Raw genomic sequence first — 13,400 nt, 5'->3', positions numbered from 1 at the left:
AATTCCTCAGAGCGCGGGGTTCCTGGGGCTCCACCAACCACCAATCATCCCTCCCTGCCTGTAAACTCAGAAGCCTGTCCTGCGCTTTGACCAGGGACCTGCAGCCAGTAGCACACTCACCCCCCTGCAGGGCCTCTGCTTCTTCCCTGCACTTGCCTGTCAGCTATTGGCTCACGGGATTGGGCAGGGGTGGCTGGGAGGAGCTAGAGATCCAGGAAAGTGTCCTAGTTTGAGTCCCAAGGCAGTGTGCTGTGGAGCCAGGAAGAATCAATGTTGTAGATGAAATCCAAAGGTAGTTCACTGGACAGTTCCCTCTTGTCTGGGAGAGGTGGGCTTTTTGTCCCATTCAGTTGCATTCAGTTGACGAGGTGAGGTCTCGCTCCACATTAGAGAATGGAATCTATTTAACTAAAAGTCCCCGATTCAAAAGTAAATGTCACCCCATAACACCAGCACAGACACACCCAGAATAAAAGTTGGCCAAGCATCTGGGCATCGTAGCCCAGGCGAGTTAACATATACAATTAACCATCACAAAGTCTTAATCAGTCTCAGAATTCAAATTATAATATGGATTAGATTTCACTAAAGAACCATCTTTACCCTTTCCAAAAGTAAATTTTTGCTGTTAATCTATACATTTTCGAGTTCAGTTGAACATTATTTGGTCCTTGTTAATTCTGATTGAAGTTTATTTAAGTGCTCAAAAATTCCGCTTAAATTTCACTTAAGAAAATTTGTTTTAGAGCCAATGGGTTGATGTCCACTTAACCTATTGTTGTTTATCAGTGCCAAATATAATCCAGGTTTCAAGAGTCCAGAGTGAAATAAAAAGTTGAGAAATTTTCTACTATGGAGTAACAATCCTAAATGTAATTCCCATACCTCTGAGGATCAGAAGGAGTTAAGATAAGGCCCTGCTTTCCAAGGTGTTTAAATTCCAACAAGTTAATGAGGAGGCAGTTTTGTAGAGTTGGGGACAAAGCAAAGAGATGAAGCACGTGGGCTGTAACAGACATACCCATTGGGACCAGAGCAATTTTGGAGCTAAACTGACAGAGCGCATTTATAAGACCTCTCTCACAAGCATGAGTTGAACAGTAAATGACAACATAGTGTGTAGTTCTCACCTGATGGCTGGTGCAGAGAAAGTGGCCAACAAACAGAGCCTGCTGCCACTTTGTTCATATTTGCTTTTTGTTTTGTTTAGGATCATTTTCCTTATTACCCTTTAGAAGGGGTTTGGGTTTGCTCCCATTACTCTCTTCCCAGAGCCCATTTTCAGGAGACTCTTTTCCTTGAGCTGTTCTTTCTCTATGTCTGTTCAGGAAACAAAACCTCAAGGTGGCAGAAATAAAATTTTAAAAAAGGAAGAATTTTTGGAAAATTAATGGTTAAGTAGATCCTAAGGATTATATGAATCACCTCATAATGTCTCTTGCCTTCAAGATAGAGCAAGTAGACATAATTACTCCGATTGCTATCAGAAACTAGTGACTGCATTTGTGTCCTGGGCTAGAAAAGGAAATCTTCTTGGTCCTTCTTATTCATCTCCAAATCTGAGAGAGAAGTCAGGCCTGTGTTAGTCAGTCTCTCCTCATAAAAGACTAATATAAAAATTTAAGCCCCTTTTAGCATCTGCTGAAGTGAGAATCCACGCTGTACCCCAGCTGTGTCTACTGTTGAAGAAGGCGTCAACAATACCAAGTGTCCTTTTCTCCCTTTAGACCATTCCTCCTGTGTGTGTGTGTGTGTGTGTGTTTGAGTGTGTGTGTGTGTGTGTGTGTGTGTGTGTGTGTGTGTGTGTGTGAGAAGACTTTTTCATCACTTTGACAACATACCTGAGAAAATTAAATGAGTAAATATTTATTTTGGTTCAATTTCAGGCTCCATTGCTGTGGCCTGAAGTGAGGCAGATTACCATGGCAGAGAGCCTGGCTTCAAAACAGAGCTTCTCAACTCATGGAGATCAGGGAAATGGTGAGGGGAAGAGAGGACTGAGGAATATGATGTACCCGTCCAGGGAATCAACTCGAATGGCCTACCCTCCAACTAGGCCCTACCGCCCCCACAGTTTTGACCAACTCCCAATAGTCCTGTCCAATCATGAACCCATCAGTGGATTGATCCACAGATGAGGTTAGAGCTCAGGATTCAATTCACCTTTCTGTAGAGTCCGTTCTGAATGCTGGTAGATTGGGGTCCAAGCTTTCAACACATGACCTTTGGGCAACATTCCAGATCCAAATTATAGCAGGGTGCCTCCTTCTCTTTAGGTGTTCTGTGTTTGTTTATTGTTTTCAATCACAAATAATGATCCTTTTTCAGTGTAAGACCTATCACATTTGGCTTGAATGTGGTTCCAGTGGTGGTTGCTCCTCCTGCTGAAAGGCATTTCTGATCACTCAGATTCAGTCTTCTGGCATGGTTCGCTCTGACCACAGCTGTTTGTCATTTTATATTTCTATCTGAGAGAGAAACCTACCTACTGTATTCGAAACTGACCATCCAAATGAAAGCATTTCTCTTCTTCCAAATATGTTTGGAATGTTCCTGGAAGCTATGGGGGATATGGAGGGAAAACCCCGGCTCATTCGCGAGCACATGTGACAGAAAGCATCCAATAATCATAAGGGTATCCTTATACATATATTCAGTGCCCCAAAAGCACAAGGTATTGTGATAGATATTGTGAACAACATAAAGCTGTGTTATATACATTTCCTGCTGTGAAGTGCAATTGAATACAGTCAATCAGTGGAGAAGATGTTCCATAGAGTGATCCTTGAATTATAATGCAAGGCCAGCCATTGACGACTGTGGTGGTGAGGATCTCATATGGGGCAAAAGACTGAGTAAGAAAGAATAAGCCAGAAGTAGAGAGCCCTGAATAATGTGGCTTTGTTAAAACACAGTTGAAGGTTAAAGTAATGAAAGCTTTTTGAGTCTATAAACATAGGGTGATAAATTCTATGCAAGACATTAAGTTGGTACTTCTTTTAATACCTCATAATTCATTCAAACATTTTCTTATAGATTTCAGTAGAATTTTTAAATCTCTTCAATATGGGCCTCGTCTCTTCTTGTTTCTTTTTTTAAATGTTTATTGGTTGCTCAAAACATTACAACGATCTTGACATATCATATTTCATACATTTGATTCAAGTGGGGTATGAATTCTTACTTTTACCACGTGTACAGTTTGCAGGATCACATTGGTTATACGTCCAAGTTGATACATACTGCCACACTAGTGTCTGTTATATTCTGCTGCCTTTTCTATTCCCTCCCTATCCCCCCTTCTGTCCCCTCCCCTCCCATAATCTCTCTCTACCCCAGCTACTGTAATTCATTTCTCTCCTTTTTTCCCCTTTCCCCTCACATCCTCTTATATGTAATTTTGTATAACAATGAGGGTATCCTTCCATTTCCATGAAATTTCCCCTTCTCTCTCCCATTCCCTCCCACCTCTTGTCCCTTGTAATTGGTAATCTTCTTTTCATGCTCTTCCAGCCTGCTCTGTTTTGAGTCCCCCTCCTTATATGAAAGAAGACATTCAGCATTTCTTTTCTAGGGATTGGCTAACTTCACTTAGCATAATCTCCTCTAATGCCATCCATTTCCCTGCAAATGCCGTGGTTTTGTTATTTTTTAGTGCTGAGTAATATTCCACTGTGTACAAATGCCACATTTTTTTCATCCATTCATCTGTTGACTGGCATCTAGGTTGGTTCCACATTCTAGCTATTGTGAATTGTGCTGCTATGAGCCTTGATGTAGCTGTATCCCTATAGTATGCTCTTTTTAGGTCTTTGGGAATAGTCCGAGAAGGGGAATAGCTGGGTCGAATGGTGGTTCCATTCCCAGCTTTCCCAGGAATCTCCATAATGCTTTCCAAATTGGCTGCACCAATTTGCAGTCGCACCAGCAATGTACAAGTGTACCTTTTCCCCCACATCCTTGCCAGCACTTGTTGTTGTTTGACTTCCTAATGGCTGCCATTCTTACTGGACTGATTTGGTGTCTTAGAGTGGTTTTAATTTGCATTTCTCTGATTGCTAGAGATGGTGAGCATTTTTTCCGTGTATTTTTTGATTAACTGTATATCCTTCTCTGAGAAGTGTCTGTTCAGGTCCTTGGCCCATTTGTTGATTGGGTTGTTTGCTTTCTTAATGTTTAATTTTTGAGTTGTTTGTATACTCTGGATATTAGGGCTCGGCACATTTGTATTTTTAAGAATTGGCATAATCAATGAAATGTTCCGCACACGTTTGTAGGAAGATTAACATAACACTCCAGTGACAATACAGTAGTAGAAGGATTGATTTGGACTGACAAGTTGTTCAGTGAATGATATATTACCCATAAATTTGAATTCTCATTATCATAAAGAAGCAAGGTGAAAATAAGAATTTAAGAGAGTGTTGGGGATGTGGCTCAAGTAGTAGCTCCTTCACCTAGCATGCGTGAGGCATGGGGTTTGATCCTCAGCACTACCTAAAAAAATAAATAAAATAAAGATGTTGTGTCCACTAAAGGCTAAATAATCAATATTTTTAAAATAGAATGTAAAATAGTCCATAATGTTATATACAAACTTTGAAAGTAGATGGTTTCGCATCTAGTGACTTTTCTAAGTAGGACAAAGAATTAAATGTAGTTCTGCTGTGTAGAAAATGATCACAGTAAATCACCAATGTCATTTTTTTACATGGGAAAATGTTTTTTTATTGGTTATTCAAAACATTACAAAGGTCTTGACATATCATCTTTCATACATTTGATTCAAGTGGGGTATAAACTCCCATTTTTACCCGAAATACAGATTGCAGAATCACATCGGTTACACATCCACGTTTTTTCATAATGCCATATTAATGACTTTTGTATTCTGCTACCTTTCCTATTGCCTACTATCTTTTCTCCCTCCCCTTTCATCTTCTCTTTCTACCCCATCTGCTGTAATTCAATTTTCTTTCTTGTTTTTTTCCCCTTTTTCCCTTACATCCTCTTATATTTAATTTTGTGTCACAATGAGGGTCTCCTTCCATTTCCGTGCAATTTTCCTTCTCTCTCCCTTTCCCTTCTCTCTCCCTTTTCCTTTGATTGTTGTTACTAAACCCAATTTTTTTGAATCATGGATACTCATTATTTACAGCTGTGTTATTTAGCATGATGCTGGTAGAAATAAAGTAAAGGTATCTTTCTCTGGTTCATTAACACTTTTATAAAATAGAAACTGACTATCCTAATAGTCTCTTTTATTTAAATCAATTAAAAATGGTTAAATGGAAGTTCTATAAAACAAAATTATTCCATTTACGATGCTAGTATAAGATGGTTTTTCAGTGTTAATCATATCCCTAGAGATGTTTTATAAAGACACTACTCCACTAAGTCAACAGAAAGCAGCCGTTTCTTTTGTCCTTATATGTCAGAATTGTAAAAGCATCCAACAATATCAATTGTGTTCACTTCATGGTCATTGTGTCCATGACAGTATAATGTTAATTGTAGGGTAAATCCCTGGAGCTCATTATCTTTCATCTTCCTGTTAGGAACAATTATGTAAAGAAATGAGTTTCCACAAATAAGTGCTTTCGATTCATTTCATCTCTAATTTGGCCTCAGTAAACATACATATTTACTTGAATGTGCCAATTTTGAATACTGTGTCCTGTTTTCAAAAATATATATATATTTATTTATTGGATTCTGGTCCTCTGAAAATTTTTTAAAAATAAAATAAAAACAGACATCAGAAACCTGAATGGTATAGCAATGCCAAAACTTATCTGAATAGTATTCCTAGGACAACCCCTGGAGGATCAGATCCATAAAAAGTTTCTCTCTGTTTCTTTAAAGTAAAACAATGCTGGGAAATTTCCCAGTGTTTTTGGCCTGGAGAGCTAATGTTCTAATTCTTTTAAAATGTATTAATTGAAACATCCTTTTTCATCAATACCAATTATTCAATTCAAAGAATGGTATTCAAAACAAGAAGTTATCTTAATAATAGCCATCTGAATATCTCTACGTATTTAACATAAAAATATGAAGCAGCCAAGATATTTAAGTAAACTTACTCAAAGGACAATAGTTGTATGTATGACTTTTTTCCTTAACAACTCTAATAAAGCCTTCAGGAGCAAGGCAACCCGTGCCATCAGTGGCTTCAATTTGTCTAAAACACAGCAAAGGGCTTCCCTGGTCTCTCTGGTGAATGATTTGACAAAATAAAACTTTTGATTCGAACCGTATTACATGGTATATTAGGCAGAAAATGCCAGAAGCAGAAGGCAATCATTGGATTCGAGATCCATGAAGCAAATTTACTGGAACTGTTAGTAAATTTGCTGGATCATTGCTTTTGGAATTCTACTTATACCACACAGGTCACTGTATTTAGGAAAAAGTATGTAACTGCCTGTATGAAAGAAATGTCAAAGAATAACAGAATGCTCTGGAATATGACTTTTGTTGAGAATGTCCTGAGTTTAGTTCAGATCCAGGCAAATACAATTCAATCCCTATTCAAATAAAAGGCATGGAATAGGTTTTCAAAACCAATAATAGAAAATTGCTTTTGGAAAGCCAATAGAAAATACACCTCCATTTGAGTACCACCACCACAGATTGTGGTCTTACATCTTATTTCAGTCTGTTCTCCAGGCGAGGGTACAGTAAGAGCAAAGTGCTCAATAACAGAAAGTTGCTGCCATCTACCGGTGTCAGGGTAGTTTAGCCTAAATATTGAAACATCTTTCTGAAATCAAAGAACAAAGAACTCCCAGAGTAAACAGATTTAATGTATCAGTCTACATTCCCTAAAAGAGAGAATTCCTGGTTTCTTATAATCTTACAAATAATATCAGGTTTCTGCACATCAGTCAGAGATTATATTTTAAAGTAGGATACACTTAACTTTTTAAAGAGTATATTGAAACATAGATTTCAGTAAATTAGCTTTTTATATCAAGTAATACCTATATAGTAAAAAATATCTCTTGATGACCTTATCTATGTTTCCACAGCAGTCTTAAATATTATCTAATTTTAAAGATATAACCATGTAATTGATAAACTATAATTTACTATTAATTACAGTGTAGCAAAATGATTAGCAACCCAGAATCTGATTTCAGAGGAATCGTTTTCAAATTCTGGCCACACCACACGCTGGTGGTATGACATTGAACAAGTAACTTGACATCAAGATGCCTCGGTTTTTTCATCAATAGAATGGAGAGAATACACATTGCAAAAGAGTATTGTGAGGCTTAAGTAAGAATACATCAGGGAGCTAATAACTTAGCTCATTGAGTTAGCCTTATAATAATAAATGTCATCATTGTAAAATTCAAACATGCCAAATTAAAGAATAACATCTTATTATACCTGTGTATGTAAATTTTCATGTAGATATATGCATATAATTATGTACGTGTGTATATGTATACATATACTCAGGTATTGTATATTCACATATGTCAATCTTGTAGAAAAAAAAAAGAAAGTACTTATCCCAATGATGCACAAACCTGATTGAGCATTGGAATCACTTTAGGAATTCTTAAAAATCATAGATACTACAACTTTACTCCCAGAGATTGTGATGTTAATGACTATTTTTTTCACACCCTAAATGAGTCAAATGTGTGACCAAAGCTGAAACCAATGTTATGTATTTAGTTGTATATTAATTATATAATAAAACTAATATATGCATAAATTATTTCAACTATAGGCAAGAGTTTGAAATTTATTATGATATTCATCAAGTATAGGACTTTTATCATGCCTTCAGATTCCCTTCCAAATACATCTCTGTTAAAACATTCATAAAATGGACCATGTCTTTAGTTTTCAGCAGACTTTACCAATGAATTTTTTTTAAAAAAAAAAAAAACATATTTATACTTACTAGCAACACTAGTATAGATTCTGTAATTGAAGTACAAATGAACATTTCCCTTGTTAGTTTATGAGTTGAAAACCTAGGAATTTTTGAACCTCATTTTCCAGAAAGTTACTCTGGCCAAATTTTGTTTGAAATAGGAATATGAACTAAAGCAAACTTGTATATTTGTAATCTGATAATATGCCAGATAAGAAAAGTATAAAGAAAAAAGTTATTATACTCAAAGTCATCAGAATTTTACATTTATGTAAGTATATTTTGAATTTTTAAATAACTAGGTAATGTTTACAGAGATTGTGTCTTATCTTGATGAAGTGGTAAAGAGTCAATACAAATGTTTATTAATTTTAAAAATTTACTTAGATATATAGACAAGTCTCTATTAATTGCCTCACACCACAACAATTACTCAGAATGTAAAAGTTTTATTATGCATTCTAACTGCAATCTGAGTTAGTTCTAACAATTTTAGCATGGTTAAACAAATGCTCTCAATTAACAGTACGAATATGCAAACAGTGGCAAGTTAATATCTTTCTATAGCAACCTTAATTTTAAAATGGAAATTTTTAGCAAATGGTTTTCTACTTATAGAGCTTTGCTCAGCTAAAATATATTGGCAGATTTTTAAAGTCTAAACAAATAATTTTCTGTTCGTTTCCATAGTATCTAACTTAATATGGTCTTTGTACTCTGGTTGACATATGATTCAAACAAGAAATTATAACAATGAAACTGTTTCACTCAAAGTAAAAGCATACAAAGAGGGGAGGAAGAATAGGCTTTTTAAATATAAGCAAACTATAAAACAATGCATTTTATTGTAATTACTTAACCCAATTTTATGTGAATTTAATGTACTAAACGTACATTTAGTCACACATACAAGCAAGAGTTATAAGTACTATAATTTGTCAGTACTAGAGATCAAGACTATATTATAAACTATTATAAGGTTATAATATAAACTAAAGGATAGAAATTTTCCCCGAATAATAATTTTAAAGACCTCTCTCTATTCTTTATAAGCTTATTGCCACAAAATAAAAAAGATAAAATCATTAAGTACTTACTCAAAATGAGTAAGTCTTAAAAGCGCTAAATGACTAATAAAACCATAATAAAAATGAAATAGTTACCAATTAACTATCTCTGTATGTAAATCCATATGATGGATTAGATTAGATAGAATTATACTGGTGTTAAAATAATAGAGATTTAGGGATATGAAATGCTAAAAATTATCTGCCCCAAGTATCTCAATATTTTAAAGTTAAATTTGCTTTTTGAGAAATAATGATTGGCTGATAATTGACTAAATGTACTGGAAATTTATCATGTGCTAACTCTTCTATGTATTCTGAGCTTCCTTCTGAAGTAGCTAGTGCTATTTCTCAGCTTTTGAGAGGAGAGACACGAAGAACAAAGAGGTTAAATAACTTATTGCCCACCCTGGCCAGATTCAAACCCAAGCAGCTGGCCTCAAACCCACACTGGCATTCACTAAAATGTACAGCAAACATAACCAAAGATATGCCCTTTTTCAATATTTACTTTTTAAAAATAGGTTTTAATTTCTTTAAGTCCTTTATAGTATTTTTTAAACAATTACCCAAACCCAGGGTTTTGATACTTTTTCTCATTTTCCAAACTGAAAACCATGACTTTTGTTGAACTTTCCCATTTTAGAGATTCACACTTTTAAGAATATTTCTATTCACACTTTTAAGAATATGTTGAGTGATGAACCAAATACAATTTTTTTCTTTAGTGACATTTTCAAAAATAACTATGAAATTGAATAAAATATATTAAATTTGATAAAAGATGGGAAAATATCTGGCAATTCAAAAGGGAGAGACTACCTGAAGGCTTCCCAGTAGATGCAGAGCACTAAATGGAATTCTAAAGAATGAATTGAATTTAGATAAACATATAATTAATGAAAAAGAGGTGCCAGGTTTAAGAGAATTATGAGAGCAAGGACAGAGATAAGTAGGTGCTTGATAAGCCAGAAAGGAGAGGAGTCCCAGTTGCCAGAGGCAAAAAATACATAAATGTACATCAGAAGAAATATTGTTGAAAATAGATGAAGGAGTTTCTGAAAAACTACGTGATTCTATAAATAGGTACTTGAGCTGGAGGAGAGTGATAAGACAGCATTGTACAAACTAGTTTGTTGTGTTAATAAGAACTGGAAAAAATGAAAGTGGAAATTGAGCAAATTGAAGAAATTAACAGCATGTTATGCAAATAGAAAGGACAATTTGAGGAAGAAATGAGATATAAGTGTTTCAGGTACACTGAGTCCTTGTATCAAGATGACTGAGAAGACAAAAATAAGGACATCCACAAAAATATTAAACCCAGATATGGAAAGTAGACCATAATTTCATCTTGAAATTAGACATCAGAATAATCATGGAAAGAGACATCTTTAAAATGTTGCATTGAAATTTGAGAGCAAAGCCAGCTTTAAAGTCACAAATGCTGGTGCTGTCTACATGGTGATTACAGATTCTGTTAAAAGATCAGGTACAAGTATATCAACACACATCAGCACACGTAACGTAGAGTGAGAAGAATAATGAATTCTAAAAGTCCCTGGAAAACATCAACAGTGAGAGGGAGTAGGACAAAGAGAAGAAATTAAAAAGATAAAATTAGTCATCAAAGACAAAGGAAACTCCGACAAATTGCAATTATGAAATTGCAAGTGAGGAGAGTTTAGAAAGAGAATGTAATGGACCATATCAACATTTACATGTAGGTCAAAGGTAGGGATGCCTGAGGAAGTCCCTAGAATTAGCTAATTAATAGTTATTGACATACTTAAGGAAATGTTTGTGGTAAGCAGAACAAGATGTGCTTATCTACATCCTTGGAACTTGTGAATGTTACCTCATATGACAAAGCAACTTTACAGATGTGATTTAATGAATTTCAACATTCACAAATGACCTTGAATTATCCTTAGTATAATCACAGTGTCCTCACAAGTGAAAGAGGAAGGCAGAAATGAGAGGAGATTCGATGATGTAAACAAAGTTTGGAGTGTTGTGATTACTGGCAGGTCATCAGCCAAGGTATGCAGCTCATCTCTAAAAGCTGGTAAGGCAAGGAAATAGTCTCATGCTTGGAACCTCCAAAAGGAACCAGTGCTGCCAAATCTTGATTTTAGCCCCACATGACCCATTTCAGACCTATGACCTGCAGGACTGTAAGATATTTATTATCTTAAATAAATAATCGGCTTTTCAACTGCTAATCTGTGGTAATTTGATACACTAGACATAAGAAACTGACATAACATTTCAGTTAAGGAGTAAAATAAGTTCTTACTCTTCACGTGAATACTTGAAGAGTTGTGGAGTTAAGAACTCTGAGGTTGAATTTCAACTGCACAAGTTACTTAACTATTCATGTTTCAATTTCCTTCTCTAGAAATCAAAGTTAGTAATCCTTGAGCCTAAACATGGATGTGTACCTGAGGAACTTCCAGACCCGGGGGCCTAAACATGGACGCCTGAGGAACTTCCAGATCCTAGAGCTCAACATGGACGTGCACCAAAGGAACTTCTGGATCCAGGGGCCTAAATATGCATGTGAACCTGAGGAACTTCTGGATGCTACAGTCTAAACATGGAGGACTGAGAACTTCCAGATCCTGGGGCTTAAACATGGGCGTGTGCCTGAGGAACTTCCAGATCCTAGAGCCTAATCATGGATGCCTGAGGCACTTCCAGATCTGGGGGCCTAAACATGGATGCATGAAGCACTTCTGGATCCAGGGGTTTAAACATGGACATGCGCCTGAGGAACTTCTGGATGCTGCAGCCTAAACATGGACGCCAGAGGCACTTCCGGATCTGAGGGCCCAAAGATGGTCGTGCACCTGAGGAACTTCCTGATCCAGGGCCCTAAACATGAACGCCTGAGGAACTTCCCAATCCTAGAGACTCAACATGGATGTGCAACTAAGGAACTTCCTGATCCGGGGGCCTAAACTAAGGAACTTCCCAATTCTAGAGTCTCAACAGGATGTGCACCTTTGGAACTTCCGGATCTGGGGGCCTAAACATGGACACAGAGGAACTTCCTGATCTGAGGGCCTAAACATGGATGTATCCCTGGAACTTCTGGGTCCTTGTGCCTATAAAGGGCAGGGTGTGACTCTCAGAAGGGACATGGCACATGAAGAGGAGCTGAGTATGGGGCCTGTTGGGGGGCAGACTGAGCTGTTGCACCCTGAATTTGAATGTGACAGTGGCCTCACTTCCTGGCCTTCCCCTGGGTGTCAGTTCCTCTTTTTCCAGGAGGTGCCGGGGAGGAAGTGAGACCAGCCGCGGAGGCCAGTCTCTGAGGAGGCACCTTTCTCCTCATTTAGCCAGGTACCCGGCCTGGCTGGGGACAGGGACGTCTTGTGACACTAGCTGCCTCCTGCATCCCTGCCCCACGACTTCAGGGACCACAAGCAGAGATAGTCGTTGACATGATTCTCCCCTGGCCACTGACTCTCAGCCCCAGGGTCTGCCCAGGGAGAGCACTGTCTCCCAGAGGGTCAAGGGGACCCTGACCTGCTGCTCCTTACCCACCATCATCCTGGGTGAGCACAGGTCAGGACACCAGAAGCTACTGAGAGTGACATCTCCTGGATGAGCAGCTGGGGACTTTGCCTCTGTTCCCAGGCCTCAGATACCAGATCTTTCCCAGAGACAGAAAATAACCTCACATTGCCCAAGACTTATTTTTAAGCTTTAGATTCTGAAGTTTTCCTGCTGCCATCTTCTTTGTGAAGCCAGTTTTTCAACAGAGACAATATTCCCGGGGTGTAGAGGGGGAATCAACATGAAGTCAATCAAACCAAGCTGACACATCTGGTCCTCCAAGAGAAATCTGGATTGGAGGGAGAACAGCCATTCTCAACTGGCGAAATAGTGAAGATTCCTTATCCTTATTTTGTGTAAGCAAAATAAATACTCTGATGTGAACTCATCAAATTATTTTTGATGACTGCTTGGCTCATAGGAAAACTGATTCTGTTTTATGGAATAAAGTGTTACCTGATTTTAAAATTTAAAATGAAGCCAATAAAAAATAGAGTCTTTTCCTTAAAAAAAAAAAAAATCAAATAATAGTGTCTACCCCACAGAGGAGTTGAGAGTATTTAATGAGATAATTCATGTAAAATAAGATAAGTTTCACCCACATAGCAAGGGCCCAATCTGTTAATTATTGTTATGTATGTGACAACAGAGTGCCCTACACAGTGAGGAGATAGGACAATGAGAACTATAGAAAGCTGAGACCACCGAAGTACAATGGTTTCAAGGTCACATGTCTACTTTGACATGATCTAAGACATAATCTCAGTTATCTTGGCCCCTGGTCTAAAAATGTTTTCATAATGCATACCATTATTTGTGCTAGAGACTGCAAACTGTCTCCTTCACTTTAGTCATAGAAACCTTGCATTTTT

General features: G+C 37.2%; 1 protein-coding gene across 21 annotated transcripts in view; it reads left to right on the top strand.

The window, feature by feature from the left end:
• LOC144366055 (heat shock factor protein 2-like) overlaps positions 1-13,003 on the top strand; it is an 85,152-nt gene extending 72,149 nt beyond the window's left edge. For 17 of the 21 annotated variants that reach the window (XR_013424907.1, XR_013424906.1, XM_078019296.1 and 14 more), the window contains one exon: positions 11,366-13,003. Coding sequence is in view for 1 of the 21 variants with exons in the window: in XM_078019301.1 (XP_077875427.1) it covers positions 1,887-1,906 (20 nt within the window). In the remaining 20 variants the exon portion in view is untranslated. Of the gene's footprint in view, positions 1-1,886; positions 1,981-11,365 lie in introns of all 21 variants that reach the window. The other 4 variants (XM_078019301.1, XM_078019290.1, XM_078019291.1 and 1 more) reach the window with 1 other exon arrangement.
• Positions 13,004-13,400: the final 397 nt, after the last annotated feature.

Source organism: Ictidomys tridecemlineatus, chromosome 8 (genome assembly GCF_052094955.1).
Source record: "Ictidomys tridecemlineatus isolate mIctTri1 chromosome 8, mIctTri1.hap1, whole genome shotgun sequence".
Lineage (NCBI taxonomy): Eukaryota > Metazoa > Chordata > Mammalia > Rodentia > Sciuridae > Ictidomys > Ictidomys tridecemlineatus.
The sequence above is the reverse complement of the archived record's forward strand: the minus strand, read 5'-3'. Positions and strand labels throughout refer to the sequence as shown.